This window comes from Acinonyx jubatus, chromosome A3 (assembly GCF_027475565.1).
Source record: "Acinonyx jubatus isolate Ajub_Pintada_27869175 chromosome A3, VMU_Ajub_asm_v1.0, whole genome shotgun sequence".
Taxonomy (NCBI): domain Eukaryota; kingdom Metazoa; phylum Chordata; class Mammalia; order Carnivora; family Felidae; genus Acinonyx; species Acinonyx jubatus.
In genome coordinates this window covers 15,511,590-15,528,522 of record NC_069388.1, presented here as the reverse complement: position 1 = coordinate 15,528,522, position 16,933 = coordinate 15,511,590, and the positions used below count along the sequence as shown (strand labels likewise).

Genomic DNA, 16,933 nt, shown 5'->3' with positions numbered 1-16,933 from the left:
GTTTGGTAAGTGCAAACCTTAGGTCATACATGAAAAGTATTTGTTTCATTTTATGATTATTATGGAAAATAATTCTGTCGTGCAAAGGAGGGGGTGCTCAGCAAGGATCCGCCCCGTGTGTAGAGTCCCCTAGGCATGCCTCTGACCGAAATAGAAGCATTTATAAACGAAGACCGCATCCCCTTCCCTGCAGGCCAAGGGACCCCCTGCCCTCCCCCTCCAGCTAGAACCCACAGAGACGGAGCCGGGGTCGTACATTTCAACCTTTATCTCCCCTTCCCATCGCCTCCTTCCCCAGGACGGCAGCTGGGAGGGCGTTTCCCCCTAGGAAATCCACTCAGTCTGACCCCTATATCAGCTCACCCTTCTTCCTCACCAACTGCCCATTCTGGAACCCAGCGCCTTCACTTCAAGTTTTGGGGTACTGGTGGAGATTATGGGGGCCAAAGCCCTCCCCAGCCCCCCCTTGACACCACCGGTGATTATCTTTGCCAAATGCCACAACCCAAGCACTTGCCCACGTCCGGCAGCCCCAGCGGCTGGATCGTTGGAGATGCCCCCAGACACCGGCGGTATGAATTCGGTGTCCTGCTCCCCATGTAGAACACCCCTCCCCACCTCCGCCAGCTCCGGCCACACCTTTGGCTCCCAGAGTAGGCATGTTATCACGCTCACTCCTGCTGTGTTTGCCTCTGCCTGCAACATTTTCCTCACACCTCCTTTTCCTGTGGTTCTCTGTGAAGGCGCCTCCCCCAGGCAGCCACCCCTTCCCTTCGGTCTGAACAAGGACCCCTCCTCAGTAGGCCCAGAAATTCCACCTGTTTTCCCTCTGTCGTCACCCACTCTGGGCTTTGTCCCAAAGTCACTCTTGTGTCTCCAGCTCCTACAGAGGGGGCCTCAGAGATGGCTGAATTAAACGAAATGGATTCGGTTCTTCTAGATCATCTGGCAGGGGCCCGGCAAGCACTGGCACACAATAGGTCCAGCCTGCATGGGGCTCACCCACTGTGGGCCACCTCCCGGAGCCCGGGGAAGCAGGCATCGGGGAGGCCCCTTGTTGCCAAAAGCAAACAGGCCGCCCAGGGAAGTTTTGCTCTGGGTCACACCCGCCTCTGGATGGCCGCCAATCTTCCTGCCAGAAACCACAGGCCCAGCTGAAACTGCCCAGAGTCCGGGCCACGGGGCTTCGGAGGATTTGGGTCGGCACGGCAAAGGGGGTATCTGCTGAGCTCTTTCTGGATCCACAGCCCCCAGGGAGGCGGGCAGGGGTCGGGCCAGGGCTCATCAGCAAGAGCAGCAGCCCAGGAAGGTCCCCTTCCCTTCCTGGGCTGGGAGGAGCCAGAGAGGCCCCTGCCAGCCTGTCACAGGCTCCTGGCACTGGCATTGGCTCTGGCTTTCACACACGGGCGTGCGCACGCACGCACGCACACACGCACACACGCTCACACTGGTAGACACCTTCTTGGTTGCCTCGCCATCTCATCTTCAGGTAAATGGGCTCATCAGTGGGAGTATAAGGATGGGGAGAGGAGCAGGAATGCAGAGACCAGCGTGCGTGTGCATCTGTGTGTGCGTGTGCATCTGTGTGTGTGTGTGAGCCTGTGTGCCTGGCAGTGACCTCACAGCTGCCGGAACATAAAGACTCACAGGTCCTGCCTCCCAGGCTGAAAGCCGGCTCCGTGGGGGACACAGTGACATGAGAGTCACACTACAGACCCACCTTCTGGCCTTCTCCCTCCTCTGCCTCCTCTCAAAGGTAAGGGGGCCCTGGGCCCCAAAACATCCTGCTGACTTCCTTGGTGTGTTGGGGAGGTGTGAAATCACTGCCAAGGACCCCCTAAAAGAATTCCTGCAGGTCTTCTATGTTGGGCACAGCCGGGCTTCCCTCCCTGGTGCCCAGAGAGTTGCCCCTGGCCAGCTCTGCTGTGTGATCTCAGGCAAGTCCCTTCTCCTCTCCGAGCCTCAGCTGCTTCCTTGGATAAATGGGCATAATGATCATGAGGCTTTTGTGAAGATCATTTATGGTAATTCATCAAAAGTACTCAGCGCAGCACCCGGAACGTGGCAGGTGTTCAGAAGCAGAGGGTCGTGACTATTAGCAGTCCCCAGAGCCCTACAAAGCTGAAGTGCGCGTCCTCATTACAAATAAGGAGATGCCACATACACCCTGCTTTGCCTGATTGTGAGCCAGGGTTTGAAAGGATGTTGGTGTCTAACTGATCGGAAAAGTTCACGCTGCAAGGGCGTTAATGCTGTTGGCAGTGAGTGACCTAGTGACCTGCAGACCTGGCTGAAAGGGGACAGGGAGACACCTTGTGGAATGATGATCTTCTCTTATGGGACATTTTTTCAGAAGGTCTGTGAAACATCTACCTTGTGTAACGTATCCAACAACCTCGTAAGGATTTATTATCCCCTGTTTTTAGTCAAGCAGGACTCAGAGAGGGCAAGCAACTTGACTAACATCACACAGCAAAGAAACATCAGAGCAATAGAGGAAGTGGAGCCCAGGATAGGCTTGAGTGTGTGGAGGGTGGGGAAGGGGTGCTTCTACTTGTGCCTCTCCTGCCTGGGCCTCTCCCCTACCTGGACCGAGGCCACAGCTGCTGATCCCTGTGATTCCCTCAGCAAATGCCTTGGAGATTGGCCCCACCGCGAGCCATGATCTCACTGGGCTTTCATGCTCCGCTGAGGAGCACAGCAGAAGTTTTGCTCTCCTGGGTCCTGAGCAGCGGTGGGGCAAGGCCCAGAACTCTGCCAGCATCCCAGTCCCACTGTTTGTTCTCCCGAAGGTGCCCGGCAGAACATCATGCTTAGGTGGGTGGCTTGGGGGCTCGGGGTTCTGGGCCCAGGCTTATATAAAAGACCAAAATGAAGCCATCCTGGGCTCACTGTCCTCACCTCCATTCTTCCTGGTCCCAGGGAGCCAGGCAGCATCCTGCACAGGACTCAGGGACCTGGTCATCACGAACATGGAAAGCTACAACAATCCTCAGAACGAGAATCCCGAGCCTTCCGGCGGGCTGTGGGCTCCTGGGCTCAGGCCTGTGAACAGGGGCAGGTGGCAGAGACCTGGAGACAGAGTCACGGTGATCGAGAGCTAGCCGTGACCTTTTATCCCTGTCACAATTTCAAGATAGGTGGTCTCTACCCGGTCTTACTGAGAAGGAAACAGCTCCCTCCCCGACAAAGCGGTTCAGCGGCGTGGTGTTCAAAGTCACACAGCCAGTCAGTGGTAGAACTTGGATTTCAACTCTTCCTAGAATATTCTGTGTCCGGGGCTCTTCCCCCTTGGTGACCGCAGCAAGGGTCTGGAAAAACCATGTGTGCAGGGGGTGGTTGGGAAGGGCATGGAGATAGAGGGAGACCAGAGAGGGCCTACCTCCCCTTGGTGTGCTCCCTTGACCTGTCGCTGACCGTCCTGAACAAATGGGTAAACTGAGGCAGAGGCTAAGCTGGCAAACATCTCCCCAAGGTAGGTGTGATAATTACGACCTGGGCCTTGGATTCACGTGAACCCAGATTCCGGTCCTGGCTCTGCCTCTTACTGGTGACGTGGCCACACTGTTTTGAGCTTCTACAGTGGGCACAGTGCTGGCACCTCACCTCGCAGGGCTAAATCAGATGACACATTACGGCTGCCCGTGGTAACTGTTAGCCATAATCACTGATATTATTAGCGGCCCCTCCTGCGTATCAGGACCTGCACATCTGGCCCTGGCCACGCTTGCTCATGGAGAGCCAAAGTGGGAACCTGGGTGCAAGCTAGACGGTCTGTGGCCTGGCACCCCGGCTTTCAGGTGGGAGGGACCTGAGAGCCAGTTCTGGTCAGAGTCCCCACTTCCCACTCACCGAGGGAGCCCACCCTCTGGTTTGAAAGGGAACCCCAGAGTCCGGCTGATTGCTCGCTGGGTCAATTCCATGAGAATAATTTCTAGGTTTGTTAAAAGGCAGAGTCAGACTCATAAAGCGGGGCCCCAGATACTGCAACAGACTTCCGGGTGACGCTGCTCCTGCTGCTGGTCCAGACCACGCTTTGAGGAGCGAGCCTAGGCCATCTTCTCTAGAATCTCTTTGGTATCACCCAGTCTCCTGCTTGGAATTCCTGCAGAGGTGGGAACTCTCTCCCCTGTGAGGCTCCACGCTTGAACCTGTTACCAGTGCTGTCCTAGCCTGGAACCTGGGAGTACCTCCTGGTCTGTGACACCCCCCTCCCACCCAAGGCTGGTTGGCCAGTTTGGAGCGGCCCCTGGTGGCCAGGGTGTGAGCTGCAGGCCACTGAAGGCAGGTTTGCAGGACTGGAGGGTGGTAGGGTTGGGGCAAAGTAGGGATTGGGGCAAAGAGGTCATTGCCTGCTTTGGGGCCACACCAAAGATAGGAGGTTATTAGTTTGATCTTTGTAAACTGTAAGGCTTCCATTCTCCAGGTAAAACCCTCTGGTCCTCCAAGGATCCTACTGAACTAAAGATTGGTCCCTCACGGAGGGGGCCACTGGGAACATCTTGAGTTACGCCTGCCTCTTGGTCCCCACCTCGAAATGGACATATGGGGAGACCATGGCATCCGGTTTCTGGTTTGGTTGTTTCTGTGTCCTGAGTGGGAAGAAACAGCCAGGACACTTGGGTCGATACCCACCTGGGGGGGGGGGGATGGGTCCCTGGCTCAGGCTTTTCCCGACTATAGCATCCTTAAGGAGGAAGTAGGCTCCCAGCTCTGTGGCTAACACACTGTGACTTTTGGCAAGACCCTTGTTCTCTCTGGAGCCGAGGGTCCCCATATCTCCATGGCCAGGGGCTGGGGGTTAGAACTGGAGCAGAGGTGCCAAAATCCTAGCTGTGCATCAGAAGCCCCTGGCAGCCTGGTACAAATACAGATTCCGGGGCCCTGCCTCTGGAGGTTCTATTTGGTAAGTCCCAGGGGAGGTCTGGGGTTCAGTATTTTCCCAAGTTTCCTGGCTGATTTGATAAGTATCCAGAAATATATTCTGGGTTATTCCAACAATCAAAAACATCTATGATACTGTTTGATTTATTCAGCTGTCGAGATAAAGATTTGCAATCTATGTGCTAGAAATCATATAGTGCCCTGTTATTTTATTTTTTATTAAAAAAATTTTTTTAATGTTTATTTATTTTTAACAGAGAGAGAGAGAGAGAGAGAGAGAGAGCATGAGCAGGGGAGGGCTAGAGAGAGAGGGGGACACAGAATCTGAAGCAGGCTCCAGGCTCTGAGCTGTCAGCACAGAGCCAGACACGGTGCTCGAACTCATGAACCGTGAGATCATGACCTGAGCCGAAGTCGGACTCTCAACCGACTGAGCCACCCAGGCGCCCCAGTGCCCTGTCATTTTAATCCTTTGTTTTGTGGCGTTTGCCTTACTATAGTGTCTAAAGGGCGGGGCCTCAGCCCTTCCTTGTCATTCCGAACAGTGATCATCATTTGCTAAATGCACTGAGCACCTACCCCATGCCTGGCTGCCTGCTCAGGGTTTAACATGCATCACTTTATGTACTCTTCAAAACAATCCTCTGAGCTAAACACTGCTATTGCCCCCTTTTTACAGATAGGGAAACTGAGGCTAAGAGAGCTTAAGTAACTTGCCCAAGGTCACTCAGCTAATAAGAGGCAGAGTCGGGACTGGAGTTCTAGTCCAAAGTTCTAGCTCATGACCACAATACCAACTGTCTCTTAGGGAGGAGTGTCACGAGGTTCAAGGCCAGGTCTGTGTGACCCTGGGGCCAAAGTGTGGATCTCTCACTGCCCCCCTTGAATGGCCATGGCTGAGTGACATCTCTGTCTCTGCAGGTATGTGCCCAGCTGTGCCCAACACCATGTGTCTGCCCCTGGCCGCCACCCCGATGCCCACCGGGGGCGCCCCTAGTGCTGGACGGCTGCAACTGTTGCCGGGTATGTGCACGGCGGCTGGGGGAGCCCTGCGACCATCTCCACGTCTGCGACCCCAGCCAGGGCCTGATCTGCCAGCCCAGGGCGGGCCCTGGTGGCCGAGGGGCCGTGTGCCTCTGTAAGCAGGTTTGCGGGACTGACGGTGGATGTATTTGGGAGGGTCAAGGCTGAGGGGACCTGAGTCAAAGAGAAGCTCTTCTCTCTCTACCTCCTTACATCAGGTGCACCATAGATTCCAGCCAAACCCGGTGACCCGCGGTTCCCTGGGCCCTCCCTCTGCCCGCCCCCCAACCTTGTCTTTGATCTAACCATGCCCTCCACCTGAGCAGCCTCCCCCCATTCCTACCTGTCCAAAACACAACCCACTGTCAAAGGCGAGCTCAAACACTCCTCCCCTGGAAGTCCTCCCAGATTATTCAAACCAGATGTTACTATCCTTTCTTGGGACCTTCACACCTTTTTGGGAAAATAAAAGCATTGCTGCTTATTTAGGGCATAATACATCTCAGGCAGTGTGCTGAAACTTGCCACATAATCCTCACAACGATCCTATGTGGTAAGTACTTTCAGACCCACTTTACAGATGAGCAAACTGAGCCTTAGTAACAGTAATGGGCATGATTACTCTTACACAGCTTGGGACCAGATCACACAGATTCTAAAGCAACGTTTTGTTCTGTCTTCCTCCTGGATTGGGAGCCTTGGGCTATCGTTTGAGTCCTGAGTCTGCCATTTACTAGTGACCTTGAGCATGTTATAGCTCTCAGCATTTTAGGCCTTGGTGCCTTCTGGCACTTTAGATCAGGGTTTCTCAACTTTAGTCTTTGGGGCCAGATAATTGTTATAATTCTTTGTAGGGGGCTGTCCTACACACAGTAGGACTTTTAGCAGCATCCCTGGTCTCTACTCACTGGATGCCAGTAGCATGACTCAGGTCATGACAATCTGTCTCAGACATTGCCAAGCATGCCCTGGGGGAGCAAAATCATCTCTATTTGAGGACCCTGCCTTAGAGAAGCAGCAAAATGTGACAGTGTTCTCTTTTTTCTTTTTTTTTTTTTTAATGAGTCTTGTAGAGCCATCTACCTCTTTCATCTATTTGCATGTGTCATTTTAAGAAAATAAGAACAAGAGAGGGGTTCATGAATCATTGACAATGAATCCACTTATCGAAAAAAACAAGGCTTAAAGACTGATAACAACAAGACTAATAGACATAAGGTTATCAACACTAAATCCTCGTTAAATGTTTTTTTATGATCAGGGGAGTATAATCATGAGGAAGTAGTGATTTGTTTTATAAACTCATAGATGGTTGCTAAAGGGAAAAATGAGAGAAGTAACATTTAGCTCACCAGGCCATTGTTTTAATTAGCCAGGACACATGTAAAGCACACGGCAAAGCTTTATTTGTTGAACACTTGCATGGCACTTACCGCGTGCGAGGCGCTAAGGGTTTCACAAATATTGTCTCATTTAATCTCACAACAACCGTGGGGCGCCTGGGTGGCTCAGTCGGCTAAGCGTCCGACTTCGGCTCAGGTCGTGATCTCGCGGTCCGTGAGTTCGAGCCCCGCATCGGGCTCTGTGCTGACAGCTCAGAGCCTGGAGCCTGTTTCAGATTCTGTGTCTCCCTCTCTCTCTGACCCTCCCCCGTTCACTTTCTGTCTCTATCTGTCTCAAAAATAAATAAACGTTAAAAAAAACTAAAAAAAACAAAACAACCTTATGAGGTTGGTCCTGATGTCATTCGCATTTTATAAATGGGAAAAAACAAAAAGAGGCACAGGGAGGTTAGGCAACTTGCCCAGGGTCACACAGCTCATAAGGAGCTGGGCTGGGATTTGAACTCAGGGAGCTGGCTCCACAATCCTCCTTTCCACCACTCTTCTGCCTGACACTCAGCATATGATTAGTACACATTGGCTGTTATTGTCACTAAGTTTATTAAAGGGCTTTTCCTAGTCTGTCTTGATTCAGACTTCAAACAACTGGAGGTCAAAAATGTAGTTAGTCTTTGCTTCTTCCTACAACTCCCAGTGCTGGTCAGGCAACATAGTGGGTGTTCATGAACCAAATCTGGAGGCTGGTGAACCCCACAGATGAGTCAGAGCCAGCTAAGACCTCACAGAGGCTGGGTCTAGGTCTTAGCTCTGGAGGGAATGTGCTGCCCAAAACCTCTCCTGTCAGTTCCTGTTGGACAGACCTCTGACGGCCAACTCCAGTCTGTGTGCGTGTCCATCGTAAGCCTCTGATCCCTCATACCCCAAGCGTGCAGCCTCTGCACTCAGCCGAGGGCAACCCCACCCTTCCTGTGGCTTGAGTTTCAAGCTTTACAGTCATTCTTGACCTCTCTCATTTTTGCACATCCCACATACTTCCCACAAGCAAAGTCTTCAAGATATTTCTAGAACCTTCCGTTCCCAGTCCAGCCCCAGCCACCAGCCTGGTCTGAGCCCCATCATCACGTGATGGATGTTGCGGTGGCTGCATAACTGTCTCCCTGCTTCTCTCCTTGCCTTTCGCCTGTTTCCAACACAGCAGCCACAAGGCCCTTTCCATACATACATCAGACCACATCCATCCTCGGCCTCAAGGCCTTCAAGAGCTTCCTACCACCTCCGAATACAAGCCAAAGTCCTCCTGGTGGCTACAAGGCCCCACAGGGTCCTGCTCCTACTTTCTCTCTGACCCCATCGAACCCCCTCTCTCCCTCCCACTCTCTGCTCCAGCCACACTGGCCTATTTTGTTCCTTAAATATCCCAGGGAGGCTCCTACCTCAACTGGCTGCTTGTCTACCAGCATTCTTTCCCCCAGATACATGCATGGCAAGTTCCTATACCTCCCTCACATCTTTACTCAAATATCACCCTCTTGGTGAGGCCTTCCGCGATCACCATTTTCAACACTCCTCTCTTAAAACCCTTCCCTCCATTATTTTTCTGGCTCTAATCACCATCTGACATCATAAACTCTACTTGCTTATTGTGCTTATTTCTGCTAGGGCGAAAGCTCCAATGAGGGCAGGATGTTTGCCTGTTTTAGTCATTGCTATACCACAAGTACCCAGAACAGTTCCTGAAGCATAGTAGGTACCCAATAAATAAGCGTTGAATGAATGAATGAATGAATGAATGATAGTAGGAGTTCTAGAGAAGCTAGCAGGAAGAGGCACAGGAACAGGCATTTATTGAGCATGTCCTGTGAACAAGCCCTTTACACACATGATTTCACTTTACCCTTAATAATGAGGAAGGTCCTATTATTAAATTTATTTTGCAGATGAAGGAAGTGGGGGTCAGAGAGGTTAAATCACCTGCCTATGGTCACACAGTGTGCAAGTGGCTAAAGGTAAACAAACAAACAAACAAACAAAAAACAAATACCCTGTCATTCCCTCTCCTGTAAGGGACCCTCAGAGGGAAAGAAGGATGTAGAAATCACCAGATAACAAGACTGGGCTCTCAAGTTTCTTTTTTTAATTTTTTAATGTTTGCTTGTTGTTTGTTTATTTATTTAGAGAGAAAGAGCATGAGAGGGGTGGGGGGATGGAAGGGGGAAAGGGCAGAGAGCAAGGGGGAGAGAATCCCAACCAGGCTCCATGCTGGGCTCCATCTCACAAACCATGAGATCATGATCTGAGCCAAAATCAAGAGTCGGCTGCTTAACTGACTGAGCCACCCAGGAGCCCCTTTAGAGGAGCCCCTCTAAAGTTATTTGAGGGAGGTTGCTGGACAAGAAGGTATTGGAAGGGCCAGGTAGAGGCAACTATATGTGTATGTCGGGGGTGGGGATCCAAGGATGAGTAAGTTTGGAGGTACCTCATGTGTTTGGGACCACACACAAGGGTGCACGCAGACCCCAGCGTAGGGAGTGACTGCCCAGGGACCATTGCTCCCACTCCCAACCAGCCTGAGCTGTAGGACCCAGGAGGGGTGCCAGGAAACCTTGCTAAAATTATCACCACTCCAGCTGACTTTCCTAAACAATCCCTCTGTTTACCAGTCATCCCAGCGACCAGGAGGCCCCAGGGCTGTGACATCAGGAGTCTGGTGGGAGACCCAGGCTCGGCCAGGCTTAGGGTGCAGATTAAGGCACAGCTGCCCCCTACAGTTTCCAGGAAACCAGCGGCCACATGATCCAGGCCAGAAGGCCAGGGATTTGGAACCAAAGGGCTGCGGCCTGGAAGGAGTGGGGAGACCGCGAGTGCCTGCCTGTGCCTCTCAGAGGAACAGGCATCACCCGCTCCCACTCACCTGCCATGTTCCAGACTCGGGGCGAAATCCTGTAAGTACACTGGCTCCTTCAATCCTTGGTGGCCCCGTGAGCGGGTATCGTGGCTCAGTTTCCACAGCTAGCAAGTGGGAACAGGGACTACCCTCCACATCTGTGTGGCTCCCAAATTCCTGCGTGTGTATAGGCTCGCTAGAGGTTTCTCTCTGAAATCCTGGGAAAATCTGCCTTCCAGCAAATCCGTCCCCAGAACCTCCTGACCCCTCCTAGCTCTCTGCACTTCCCGGGCGGCTCACACGCACCTCTCCACGGCTCTTCACTCTGTCTTGGAGACAGTGACATCTGTCCCTTGCCTGGGCATCAATCCCTCACGGCAAGGACTGTGTCTTAGTGCTGTCTAGGAGCCCAGTGGATGGCACACAGGAGGGGCACACTACATATCTCTGGAATTTATAAGAAGTCGGAACTCTTTTATCAGTGTCTCTCACGTGCTGGGCTTTGCACCAGGCATTGCAAAGGGCATTTCCCCAGGGTCTGTGTGTCCCATCCATGCTCTGAGCCGGCCTGGGGGATGGGGGTGTGCCGGCAGGAGCACTCCCAGCCCCAGCCCTCAAGCAGTGCTTTTCCAGTGGAGGAAGTGGGGATAGCATCCACATCTTGAGGGCTCTGTTCAAAGAGTGTTTCTTGAACACCTACTATATGCCTAGCACTGTGCCAGATGTTTTGTACATAGTATCTTGTGTAACTGAAGGTACTGAGCTGTTCTCATCAATGCTATTGTTAAGGGGACTCAGAGAAGTCAAGTAACTTATCCAAAGTCACACAGCCAGCAAGTTAAGCCCTGGCCTAATAGGGACGACTACCACACAGCAGATGTACAATGAAATTTGTTGCAGAAACCCTCATTGTGTACCTATGTTATATATTATTAATATATAGTACTTATATTCATAGTAACAACAGAGCAGCTAGGATCTATCGAAGATATCTTTTATGTTGGATTCATTACATATATCATTTCATTTTGTCTATACCACAACCCTGTGAAATAAGTATCATTATAACCCACTTTGCAGGTGAGGAAACTGAGGCAAGAAGTGAAGTCGCTTGGCCAAGGTCCAGAGCTAATAAAGCAGAGTGGGGCTCCGACCAGGCCAGCGTCTCCCCATCCCTTGTGTCAGGATGCAGTGTGTCACGCTGTGTTCCTGCTGGCTCCAGGGCAGGCTGGCAGTGGGGACGGGGTGCATACGATGGGCTGGAGCCCTTTGGCCCAGTGTCCTGACCCTGTAAGGGCACCGCTCCCCAGCAGGATCTGGGCCAGCTCTGCAGAGAGACCACGTGGAGGATGTGGCTGGCACAGGCTTGCCCAGGGAAAAGTTGGGGTTCACGGATGGGGGTGTGGTTTCTCCTCTGCAGGGGGAGAGGATAACGGGAGCTGTGAGGTGAACGGCCGCGTGTACCGAGATGGGGAGACCTTCCAGCCCCACTGCAGGGTTCGCTGCCACTGTGAGGATGGTGGCTTCACCTGTGTGCCACTGTGCAGTGAGGACGTCCGGCTGCCCAGCTGGGACTGCCCGTATCCCAGGAGGGTTGAGGTCCCGGGCAAGTGCTGCCCTGAGTGGGTATGCGACCAGGGAGGGGGGCTGGGGGTCCAGCCCCTCCCAGCCCAAGGTGAGTGCAGGGTTGGCCCAGGCCAGGGGCAGGGCCGCCTGGGGGCGGGGTGAGGGCGGGGCTTCTCAGGAGCTAGGACACTGGACTGGTCAAAGCCGGGGAGGGGCAGGGCCACCGGGGAGGGGGGCGGGGCGAGGGCGGGGCTTCTCGGGAGCCAGGAGACTGGACAGGTCAAAGCCCAGGTTTCCCTGACAGGACCCGGGAGGGGGTGCGGGCTGAGGAGACTAGGTGAGCAGAGTGGGGAGTCACAAGACCTCTTTGAAACTGGCAAAACAAGAAGTAATATAATTTTAAGTCATAAATCATGAAAAATGAAAATTAGTGGCAGAGTAGAGAAGGGAAAGAAGGGCTAGGATCCTTGAGCCAAAGGCTCGCATTTCATAGCGGAAGTACTATTACGACATACTACTATTATAATTCTAATATACTAATACGCATTATAATATATTTATATAATTTAAATATTATATACTAGTATTAATATGTAATTATTTGGATGTACCCAAAGAGGAACTCAAAACTGAATCAGGCAAGGTGGTTGCCTCTGGGATGTGGACTTAGGGGCAGAGGTGGAGGAAAGACAGTTACCTCATGCTATAAACTCTTTAGAGATTTGGTTCTTGCTACATCACTGAGTTATTATGATTATCATATGAATGTGATTTTTCTAGAGAAAGGCAGCTGGAAAGAAGGCATGGGTCCATTGGCGATGGACCATATTGGGAGTAGAGCATGGTGGGTTCAGCATGGAGTCTGCCCCGGGGTTCTAAGCCCTGCTTCACTACTTCTAGCGGTGGGACTCTGAGAAAGTTGCTTAACTTCTCCGGGCCTCAGTGCCTCCAACTGTTCCAAAGTGAGAATAAGGGCATCCACCTTGCAGAGTTGTTGCGAGACTGGGCGAGTAAACACAAGGAAAGTAGTCAGGCAGTGCCTGGAACATAGCACTCCGTCCGTGGTGGCTGTAGTTATCCCCATGATGGAACGGGGCACATCCGCTTCAATGCACAGCAGGATGCCAGCGAGTTCATCTTGTGCGTAAAAAGCAGGAGAGGGCACTGTCTATGCAATTTGGCCTCCGGTATGTGAGTACATGTGCGTGTGCATACAGACGGCACACAAGTCATATCACGCGGGGTTTCTCAACTTTGGCACTAGTGACACGTGGGCCGGGTAACCCTCTGTCGCGTGGGAGCTGATAGGATGCTTAGCAGCATCCCGGCTAGACTCCAGTACCCCCACTCCCAGTGTGACCGTCAAAAGGTCTCTGGACATTGCCAAATGTCCCGGGGGGGGGGGGAGCAAAATCACCCCCAGTTGAGAACCAGTTGGTTAAAAAGGACCAGAAGAAAGGACACCAAAACATCAGAGCAGAATCGGATGTGAGAGGAGGAAAACCTAGACGGTGGTGAACCCCCCGTCTTGTTCCGGGCACAGCCTCAGAACCCCTAGCATCTTTGCGGCCGGGTCAAGGTACCACTACCCACACAATCTCCTTCCTGTAAGAGGCCGTGGGGGGAGGGGTGCAGAAATGAGAAACGTGCCACTTCCTGGGGGACCGTCCCGGCCGGCACCATCCCAGCTGCCTAGTAACCCACACATACGAGGTGCTTACAAGTAGGAGTACTGTGCTAAGCACCTCCCCTCCATTATTTTATTCAGCCCTAACAATCGACCAGTAGAAAATTTACATGGGAAGAGACCGAGGTCCAGAGAGGTTAAGCAACGCGACCAAGAGGGCACCGCTAGCAGTTGGGTTGACTTAGCCGCCAAGCCCTGACCTCGCAGTGCTGACCTCTTTTTCTTCCCCCCTCCCAGGACCCCAGTTTTCTGGCCTTGTCGCTCCCCCACCCCCTGGCATCCCCTGCCCAGAATGGAGCACGGCCTGGGGCCCCTGCTCAACCACCTGCGGGCTGGGCGTGGCCACCCGGGTGTCCAACCAGAACCGCCTCTGCCGACTGGAGACCCAGCACCACCTGTGCCTGACTAGGCCCTGTCCACCTGCCAGGGGCCGCAGCCCACGGAACAGTGCCTTTTAGAGCAGAGCTGGGAAGGGGGGTTTGGTGCCCACCCTAATCCAGCAGGCAGCCCCGTGCCTGGGCCCTCCCCACACCCTTGACTGGGGCAACGCCATGCAGGCCCTGGAGGACAAGAATGTTCACAAGCCGTCTGGTCCATCTGGACCCTGAGATAGAGCTGGGTTGCGTGTCCCAGTCTCCCTTCCTCTACCTCACAGCCTAGGGGGCTGGCCAAGGTTTCCAGGGTCTTCTGGTCCATTACCAGCCTCCACACAGCCTTTATCAAACACACACATGGGCAAGCTTTCCAGCAGATAAGGCAACCAGCTGTCCCTTAATCATTAGGCCAAGGCAGGTGCTTGGCTGGACTGGCTATTTTCCCGGGGGTGTGGTGAAGAGGGGCGCACAGATATTCTGAATCTCTTGCTCCCTTTCCTGGAGTTGACATAAAAACGTCCCAGGTACATGCCTAGGCAAGAGCTTGTAGGTCAAGCTTATGCTGTCTGAGAAAGCGCTCCCCATCCAAGGGCAGCATGCAGAGGCTGCATCCTTTGTGAAAATCACAAGGTGAAATCACACTGTCTTGAAGAAAGTCAGAAAACAGGCCTGAAAGGGATCCGTTAAAACCAACTCGTGTTAATAAAAATGAACCTTTCGCGCACACCTGCAACGTGCCAGGCACTGAGCTAGACGCTTTATATAGAGCTTGGTGCTTCACAACATTTAAGACCAGAGAAAATCAGGGGGAAAATGAAGGCTTGCCCCCAGCGACTGGGGAACACGGCCTGAAATAAACCCACCCAAGTGTGCAATTGTTTGAAGTCTCATGTTTTATTGTTTTTTTTTTTTTTAATTTTTTTTCAACGTTTTTTATTTATTTTTGGGACAGAGAGAGACAGAGCATGAACGGGGGAGGGGCAGAGAGAGAGGGAGACACAGAATCGGAAACAGGCTCCAGGCTCTGAGCCATCAGCCCAGAGCCTGACGTGCGGCTCGAACTCACAGACCGCGAGATCGTGACCTGGCTGAAGTCGGACGCTTAACCAACTGCGCCACCCAGGCGCCCCAATTGTTTTTTTTTTTTTTAAACCTACATATAAATTTTCTTTCCTCCTCTGTGATCTACATCTGTGTGTTTAAAAAGGAAAACTGTGTTCTCATCACACTCCAGTCAGGAAATTAGAAAACACTGAGTATTTAAACAGGGATTTCTTTTCACTAAGCTAATTTTATTGAGGCATGGCTTACACACAGTGAAACACACAGGTCTTAACATATGGTTTACCGAGTCTTTACAAATGTATACGTCTGTGTAATCAATACCCCCATCAAGGTACAAAACATTTCCATCGTCTCAGGAAGTTTCCTACGGCGCCTTCCTGTCATCCCCTCCACCCCTGAAGGCAACCACGGTTCTGAGTTCCAGCACCTTAGATGATGGATAGCTAGCTGCCTGTTCTTAACATAAAGAGCATCACGCAGGAGGTATTGTTTTGTGAATGGCTTCTTTCACTTGGCACCAGCTGTTGGGATGCAGGGTTTGAGGGAGAGGAGAGCCCAGAAGCCGCGATCAACCAGCAGAAGGTGGAATCACAGCAGGGCCGGCTGCAGGGAGCAGGAGCCCCCAAGGACACGCAGCCTTGCAGACCTAGCAAAAAGCGATGGAGATGGGGAGGCAGACCTGGCTTCTACTTCTCCTACTCCCAGTTTCCATTAGTGCCTTCCATTGGTCACATCACCCCCTCCCCCGGAAGGTGAGAGGCAAGGGAGCCTGGGAGTCTAGGGCCCTGAGATACTCTGCAGAGGAGGCGAAGGGTGGCCCCAGCTCACAGAAGGCACATGACCTGCCCCTGGGGACAGCTGCCTCCAGCACTTTACTCAGGTAACAACCTCCTCCAAAAACCCCAGAGAATCACAGGCAGCGTCTGGGCCACTTATTCCTCAGAAAACTCTGGTTCACAGATGAGAAAGCTGCTTGGACGCCCAGTTTACCTGACTCAAGGCTGAGTTGATGCTCTCTTACAGGATGAGAGTTTCAGTGGGTCAGGCTCCACAGGGGTAAACTCTGAACACATTGCCGGGGAAAATTCGGAGAATATCCCTAGAAACAGTGAGAGCGAGGATGAGGACAACAGACCTGTGTCCAATGATTCCTGCATGTGGGGCCCTTGCTTCCGGGCACTTTACCCACAATTGCATGTTGCCCTTGGGACATCCCTGAAGGAAAGCGCTATCGATATTCCCATTTTAGAGATGGGTACACTGAGACCCAGAGTAACGGGTTGTCCTAGGATTGTGGTGCTGGGCCCTGGGCCATCTGGCTACAAGGCCTGTGACCTCACTATCAAGCAGCTGTGAACAGAGCTGCACAGAGTGGGCTTGGCCATCCGGCCCAACCCAGCTCTGCTGTTTCCTGGTGTGATTTTAGGCGGTACCTAACTTCTTTGTGCCTCAGGGTCCTTTTCTCTAAAGTGGGCTGAACAGCAGCGCTCTACACAGAGGGTTGTTTATTCTGAGACTGAAATAACAATTTTAATTTTTTTTTAATGTTTACTTATTTTTGAGACAGAGAGAGACAGACCATGAATGGGGGAGGGTCAGAGAGAGGGAGACACAGAATCTGAAACAGGCTCCAGGCTCTGAGCGGTCAGCACAGACCCCGACACGGGGCTTGAACTCACGGACCGCGAGATCACAACCTGAGCCGAAGTCGGACGCTTAACCGACTGAGCCACCCAGGCGCCCCTGAAATAACAATTTTAGCTATCATCCTCTTGACTTGACCTTTTAGTGCTTTAGTTTTTTCATCTGTAAAATGGGCATAAAGAGCAGTACCCACCCTAAAGGATCACTGTGTTGATGAGTTCCCATATTAGGTCGCGGTAATTCCTCTGTGTTCACCCGAAATACAGGCTATTATTATTGTCCTGCCTTCACGGTTCTTTGGCAAGTCAGGGAAAGATATTAGGCAAAGGCTGGGAATTTTGTTTGTAAAGAAGAGGAGGTCATTTTGGGGGCACAGGTTAGGTGAAAATCAGACTACCCCCCACTGAAACCCACAGCTGGAGGTGCTGGGCCCAGCCATTCCCCGTTACATTTATACTTGTTA

General features: G+C 52.3%; 1 protein-coding gene across 3 annotated transcripts; it reads left to right on the top strand.

Moving 5' to 3' along the window:
- The first annotated feature begins 1,150 nt into the window (after positions 1-1,150).
- CCN5 (cellular communication network factor 5) lies at positions 1,151-14,645 on the top strand. Of its 3 annotated transcripts, none has more exons than XM_015065413.3 (5): positions 1,151-1,489; positions 1,664-1,756; positions 5,806-6,022; positions 11,555-11,809; positions 13,625-14,645. In XM_015065413.3, the coding sequence occupies exons 2-5, from the start codon at positions 1,697-1,699 to the stop codon at positions 13,843-13,845; spliced, it is 753 nt and encodes a 250-aa protein (XP_014920899.1). In that variant the 5' UTR covers positions 1,151-1,489; positions 1,664-1,696; the 3' UTR covers positions 13,846-14,645. The 3 variants fall into 3 exon arrangements, with proteins under 3 accessions (XP_014920899.1, XP_014920900.1, XP_053055881.1); XM_015065414.3 differs by having other exon boundaries at positions 1,642-1,756; XM_053199906.1 differs by having other exon boundaries at positions 1,199-1,217.
- The last annotated feature ends 2,288 nt before the right edge of the window (positions 14,646-16,933 follow it).

What these genes read in the sequence shown, in the direction of transcription:
- CCN5 (XM_015065413.3), top strand. Translation starts at nt 1,697, where the DNA reads ATGAGAGTCACACTACAGACCCACCTTCTGGCCTTCTCCCTCCTCTGC. An exon ending in CCGAGGGGCCGTGTGCCTCT is followed by an intron (nt 6,023 to 11,554) that starts GTAAGCAGGTTT and finishes TCTCCTCTGCAG; the next exon opens with GGGGAGAGGATAACGGGAGC. An exon ending in CCAGCCCCTCCCAGCCCAAG is followed by an intron (nt 11,810 to 13,624) that starts GTGAGTGCAGGG and finishes CCCCCCTCCCAG; the next exon opens with GACCCCAGTTTTCTGGCCTT.